Raw genomic sequence first — 7,115 nt, forward strand, 5'->3', positions numbered from 1 at the left:
TGAGCGAATGCCACCATCTTTCCATATTTCATATCAGAATTCAAGGCAGTTGTAGTAACCTCATTAATTACCAAGGTACTAAGTCCTCGCACAAAATGACGCATTCTAGCCTCCATAGTGGGCAACATGTAAATAACATACTTAGACAGGTATGCGAACCTCATATGGTAATCGCACACACTCAGGCTACCTTGTCTAAGGTTCTCAAACTCAGCAGCACAGGCTGCCTTGGTCTTGGCAGGTAAGAGATGATCAATAAAGGCATCGGCAAACTCACCCCACCTCACCGGAGGGCTCCCTTCTTCACGGGACTCCTCCCATAGTTCGAACCAAGAATTTGCCACCTCTGTTTCAGTAGCACGCATAACTCTGAGGGTCTTGTGCATCTCATCAATGAAATCCTGGGGATCCTCCTCTGGGTTAGTACCCGTGAACACTGGAGGATCTAACTGGTGAAACATGTTCACCCTAGAACCAGTAGAATCCCCTGGTTGACTGGAAGAAGTGGGCGCAATATTTGATCTCTAGGCCTGGGATGCTACTATCTGAGCCAACATTTGTATGGCTCCCCTAAAATCAACATCAGAAACACCAGAATCGGAAGATGGAACTGGAGGTGGAACTGGTATATCAGTTGGAGGGACTATTGTACCCGCAATATGTGTAGGGACAGGTGCGGTCTGATCAGTTATAGTAGAGTCAGGCAATGAAGGCATGTAGTACACATTCTAACATCAACATCATCATCAACAACAACAACAACAATAACAATTCAAATGAAGGCATGTAGTACACATGTGAGCAATTAAGAGTCTAGGGCACATAGAGATATTTCACAAAATTTGGCATAATAGCCTTCGTTTGAATTTAACTTGAAGTCGAACATTTCTAATGCACAACCCATATCTTTAAAACATCCTCAATTGATAACATAACATAAATAAAGTATTTGGAATACTTGTTGAACATATATCTTTCAACCCAATCTTACTCAGAACAACTAATTTTTTAATGATCCACTCGGGACTTACATAATTCACATGAATATCGTGGGATCCAATTCTAAGAGAAGAGTTTATCCAACATACCTCAATCCGTCCCATAATGGTACTACAATGATCTACTACACTAAGCAACTTCAATATACAATGACAACATCCAATAGAACCAATATTAGTAACAATTCCATAATTTAGGCCATTTAGGCATTTTATCAAACTCCTAGTAGGCATGAATCTCTACATCTCTTACCCATAAAAATTAGTTCGTCCAATTACTACCATTTACCAATAATTTATCCCACCATCATTCTTGAACAATCCATAACTCCCAACATTACATACATGACCATCCATCAACCCTCAACTAACAAAATTCCATCAAATAATCACTTTTCAATCTCTACAATAGTTATGTATTTAAATTGGGAACTTATGGCTTTCAATCACCATACCATAAGTTCCAATACTTAATTCCTACTCATATTCTCATAATATATCCATACATGTAAGTCTAAGGGTGTAGGATTACCTTTTGGAAGAAATCTTGTAAACCCTCCTTTGAGTTCTTGAAAACATTTCTTGAAGATCTATGTATTTTATGGAGGATTGAGTTAGTTTTAGGGTGGAAGTGATGGAATGAATCACAAAATTAGTAGGGATTACTCAAAAAATTAGTATATAGCATTTCGAGCGCCACAGGTGACGCCGAGGGCTTCCTGTGGCGCTGGTTCCAGTAGCTGAAAGAAATCCCAGCGCCCTGGACAGCGCCCCGCGCTATCCTGGGCGCTGGCGACGGGAAATGGTTTTTCCTGACACGGGAATGGGCATAACTCTCTCATACGATGTCTGAATTCGACGATTCTTTTTTCTATGGCTCCATAATTTCAATACGGATCTAATGCTACAATAAAAACTGAATTTGGAGCTCGTTTTAGTAATGTGATACCACATATACTCGAAGAAACGACGTCGTTGAAACACTTTTGATGTCAAAATAATGCGGTTTCACCCCATAGGTCTCCTTTGATACTCGAATACGTTATTCCCGAATATTGTTGTCACACTTTAAAATATTAAATCATTAAAAAAAATTTATGGGTCCTTACAAGGATATATCTGGTACATGCCATAGGTGATCAAAATAAAACCATTCGACGTCTGGCTAGTGGTTGTTTCTTAAATAGAGGAATCTTGTACAAGAGGACTCCAGACCTAGGATTATTGAGATGCGTAGATGCTAAGGAAGCTTCAACTGTCATGACTGAAGTGCATTCTGGAGTTTGTAGGCCTCATATGAACGGGTATGTCTTGGCAAAAAAGATACCTCGAGCAGGTTATTATTGGCCCACCATGGACCGAGATTGCATCAGCTTTGTTCGCAAGTGTCATCAATGCCAAGTGCATGGTGATTTGATTCATTCTCTGCCATCTAAGTTGCACACAATATATGCACCTTGGTCCTTCGTTGCATGGGGCATGGATATTATCAGACTAATTGAGCCGGCGGCATCAAATGGACCTAGGTTTATTCTGGTGGCCACTGATTACTTTACTAAGTGGGCCGAAACTGTAACTTTCAAGTCCGTGACCAAGAAGGCAGTGGTAGATTTCGTTCATTCAAATATCATTTGTCGGTTTGGAATTTCCAAGGTAATCATCACAGACAATGCTGCTAATCTCAACAGTCATTTGATGAAAGAGGCATGCGAACAATTCAAGATTATGCATTGGAATTCAACTCCATATCGCCCCAAGGCAAATGGAGTTGTTGAAGCTACTAACAAAAACATAAAGAAGATACTTCGTAAGATGGTGCAAGGTTCTAGGCAGTGGCATGAAAAGTTGTATTTTGCTTTGTTGGGCTATCGCACTACTGTTCGCACTTCAGTAAGTACAACTCCTTATTTGTTGGTATATGGAACTGAGACAGTTATACCTGCGGATGTTGAGATTCCATCCCTTCGGATTGTTGCGGAAGCTGAAATTGATGATGATGAGTATGTCAAAACCAGTTTGGAGCAGTTGAATTTAATTGATGAGAAAAGATTGGCATCAGTGTGTCATGGTCAATTGTATCAGAAGATAATGGCAAGAGCATACAACAAGAAGATGCGTCCCCGGAAATTTGAAGTGGGTCAGCTAGTATTGAAACGCATCCTTCCATATCTAGCTGAAGCTAAAGGCAAATTCGCCCCAAACTGGCAGGGGCCGTTCACTGTGACAAGAGTGTTGCCCAATGGCGCTTTGTATTTAACAAACATAGAAGGAAAAGTTAAGTGGCTATCAATTCTGATGCAGTCAAAAGATACTATGCATGATTTCTTAGCTCATCTTTAATCACATGTTTTGTATTTGAAATTTTCAAAGTTTTGTGTGACGAAGGAATTTTATTCTGCTATCCAAACACTTTTATTCTTTGTCACCCCGTTTGAGCCTTATTTTATTTTCTTTCATACCCCTCTTTTGGAATCAGAAGTTGAGTTAGAAAATAGAAAAGAAAAAATGAAAAAGGGCCAAATATGCCAGTGAACTATGCGAATTAGGATAAATATGCCCGCCGTTATTAGTTTGGCCCAGATATGTCCAAACCGTTCAATACTTGTGCATCCATGCCCTTAGTTAGACGGAACCCAATATTTTCTCTTTTTTAAATAACTAATACTCGAATCCGACCTAAATCTAATGACCTGACCCACCCCTATTTCTAAAAGACCCCACATGTTAATCCCCCCGTATCTGTATCTAGCCCTTTCTTTTCTCATTCTCTCTTCCCTCAGTCCTCTTTTTTCTAAAATTCCCAACTAGGCTTTTCCATCTTGAAGAATTTTCAATTGAAGGGTACATGCCTGTCCTTTTTTTGCTAGTCTCTCACTAAGGTATGACTACTTTATGCTTTCTTTGTGTGTTATATATGTGAGTTCGAATTTTTTCTTGTGTGTTTTATATGTAGGGACAAGATATGCTCTGTTAGAATCCATTAAAGAGTTATGTTGTTTGTGATATCGTTTTATATTTTAATACACTAAAGAACAAAATACAGTCAGTTAATTTGATAAATTTGATGGTTTTGTCAGGTGGTTGGGTCTTGGACACTATCTGGGTTTTTTTTGTCTGCAATTGAATATGACTTTATATATACTGATATGGTCCATTCTCCTCCCTTTTTCTATTTTCTTTGGCGTGTGAAGTCTGTTGAAGATGATTGATAAAGTGGACTTGGTATTTCACTATATGGGTAACTGGGTCTTTTTCCCTGAGATAGTGTATAACAAGATGTTGGTGCATACTTTGTCTGGTTATGTATTTTATCTGGTTAAATATGATTATATTTGTGAAGAATTTATAAAAGAGTTAGGGTTCAGCTCTATAAAATAACTTTTAGTGACTGGACCTTCGGGGAGGTACTACTTGGTAATGGATGACGAAGGTGTAAAGACTCTTCGGTACTTGTTTTCTAAAGACTTCAAGGTGATTAATTTATTTGTTGTTGATGAGTCTGACCTAAAGGTATTTGCTCAAAATATTACTAATCATACAGAGACATATTCTATAGACATTGATGTAGCTTCTGAATGTGAACATAGTCTTGGGGGAAGTGAATTTGATGAATCAGATAATTCTGACGGTGATTCTATAGAACTTGATGGCATTATCAAATAAAAGAAGATGGTTGTAACTAATAAGTTGGAATATTTTACGGAGTTAGAGTTAGGTATGATATTTAAGGATATTGTAGAAGCTAGAAGGGTAGTTAACTTCTATGCACTAGTAAATAAAAGAGGGTTGAAGTTGCTCAAAACTGATACGACTAGGGCTAGTTACAAGTGTGTTGAAGGCTGCCCTTTTAGACTATATATTTCAAATGATGTAAAGTGTCCTACCATTAGAATTAAAGAATTAAAAAATTGAGAGATGAACATACATGTGATCTATGTTTCAAAAATCCTAGGGCTGATCAGAATACTTTGGCCCAATTATTTAAGAGAAAGATGCAATACAGTCCTAAGTACAAGTTAAAGGATATGAAAGCTGAGTTGGAGAATGGTTTTGATTTAAACGTGTCCAATAGTAAGCTCAAAAGGGCCAAGGGGTTGGCTCTTAAGAAGTTGGAGGGTAGTTTTGTTGATGACTATAACAAACTTGAGGCATATGGAGAAGAAGTAAGGCAATCTAATCCTGGCAGTGATGTTGTAATCAATATATCAAAGGATTCTCTTGAAGAAGGAAAAAGAAAGTTCTTAAGGATGTACATATGCTTCAATTCATTAAAAAATGGGTGGAAAAGTGGCTTGAGACCACTGATTGGGCTGGATGGTACCTTTCTTAAGGGTAGATTTAAGGGTCAGTTGTTAGTGGCTATTGGTCAAGATTGTATGAACCAATTTTATCCTCTTGCATGGGTTGTGGTAGACAAGGAAACTGCCAGAACTTGGGGTTGATTTTTAGAGTGTTTGAAACTTTCTCTGGAGTTAAATGATAGATAAGGAGTGACTTTCATCTCAGATATGCAAAAGGTAGCACTACAACTTTCATCTCTGATTTCTATTATTCTCTTGTATACACTTATATATTTTACCTTTTCTGACTGTTTGTTCCTGTTTTATCATAGGGGTTAATTGATGATGTGCAGAATATACTTCCTGAAGCTCATCATAGGTATTGTGTAATACATATTGAGGAAAATTGGCAGAATAAGTGGAGAAGTGGACATATGAAGAAGTTGTTGTGGTGATGTGCTTGGATCACTTATAAAGAAGATTTCAAAGATAAACTAAAAAAGATGGGAGAGCTATGTGAGGATGAAGATGCTTCTGCTGCCAAAGATATCCTGCATTATCCTCCACAGTTTTGGTATAGAGCATATTTTGACACTCAATGTAAAAATATGATGGTCGACAATAATTTCACCGAGTCATTTAATGCATGGATTCTTGAAGCTATACATATGCCAATTATCAAGATGCTTGAGGATATTAGAATAAAGGTTATGAATCTGTTGGTTATCGATGAAGATAAAATCAGGTAATGGCTAGTTATTATGAAATGTTCTGCTTCTGTTTTACATACCTTCCATTTCCTTATATTTTCTTTTGACTACTTGTATCTATTTTGTCAGAAAATGGAATGGTGACTTTAGTCCAAGTGCTTTGATGCTTTACAATGACTATAGGGAAATTGCTCATTATTGCAAGGTTGAGTTTAATAGTGACTTTGGATATGAAATCACAGAAAGTGATGATAGACAATTTGTGGATCTTGAACATAAAAAATGCACTTGTAGATTATGGCAACTTTCTGGGATCCCTTGCCCCCATGCTATCAAAGCTATAATATATGATAAGATATGAAATATTTTAAGTTAGTTTTCTCACTTAAGATCATATTTTTCAAGTTATCTAATTAGTGTTATTTCTTACTTTTGAAAGGGTGATCCTAAGGCACAAATTCATTGGTACTATAGTAAAGAAGCATATTTCTTGACTTACAAGCGCAAGTTTCAACCAGTTAGGGGTATAAAATTTTGGAAAATTGATCCTAGCCAAGCAATAGAACCACCTGAAATTGCCAAGACTGTGGGCAGACCCAAAGTAAAGAGAAATAGAGAACCTGATTAAGCAAGCAAGAGGAAGGGGGAGTGGAGTTATTTAAGGAAAGGAACTGTGATGACATGCAGCAAATGTGGTGGAGAGAACCACAATTCTAGGACTTGTTTCAAGGTAAAATAAACTTATAATGGAATTTTAAAGTATGACAACTTCTTATTAACTCATTCTTTGGATGGCAGAGCAAAGATGGTGGAGAGGGTACTGTATCAAGTAAAAAGAAGCAAAAGGATAGTACAATATCGACTCTTAGTACTGAAGATGATTGGTAGGACTTTGAATCTGAAACTAAAGCACAAACACAACAATCTGATTACTCTTCTCAAGTCATAACACAACAATCACAAGCCTATGGTCCAGATATTGGCGATGATGAAGATCCACCGTTGAGGCCACAAATCATCTCTGAGTCATAATCAATACTTAAGGAAAGAAGGCTGAAAGCAAGACTACCAACTAGGACTAGAAGGATTCAATTTACTGGGGGTGCAGATGGAGTGTTTATGCCAAC

At 37.5% G+C, this 7,115-nt stretch overlaps 1 protein-coding gene across 2 annotated transcripts; it reads left to right on the forward strand.

The window, feature by feature from the left end:
* The first annotated feature begins 4,900 nt into the window (after positions 1–4,900).
* Positions 4,901–6,389, forward strand: LOC108947380 (uncharacterized). Of its 2 annotated transcripts, none has more exons than XM_070174815.1 (3): positions 4,901–5,515; positions 5,611–6,023; positions 6,172–6,389. In XM_070174815.1, the coding sequence occupies exons 2-3, from the start codon at positions 5,782–5,784 to the stop codon at positions 6,347–6,349; spliced, it is 420 nt and encodes a 139-aa protein (XP_070030916.1). In that variant the 5' UTR covers positions 4,901–5,515; positions 5,611–5,781; the 3' UTR covers positions 6,350–6,389. The 2 variants fall into 2 exon arrangements, with proteins under 2 accessions (XP_070030916.1, XP_033515368.2); XM_033659477.2 differs by having other exon boundaries at positions 6,118–6,378.
* The last annotated feature ends 726 nt before the right edge of the window (positions 6,390–7,115 follow it).

The sequence above is a fragment of the Nicotiana tomentosiformis genome, chromosome 5 (assembly GCF_000390325.3).
Source record: "Nicotiana tomentosiformis chromosome 5, ASM39032v3, whole genome shotgun sequence".
In the NCBI taxonomy this organism is placed as follows: Eukaryota; Viridiplantae; Streptophyta; class Magnoliopsida; order Solanales; family Solanaceae; genus Nicotiana; species Nicotiana tomentosiformis.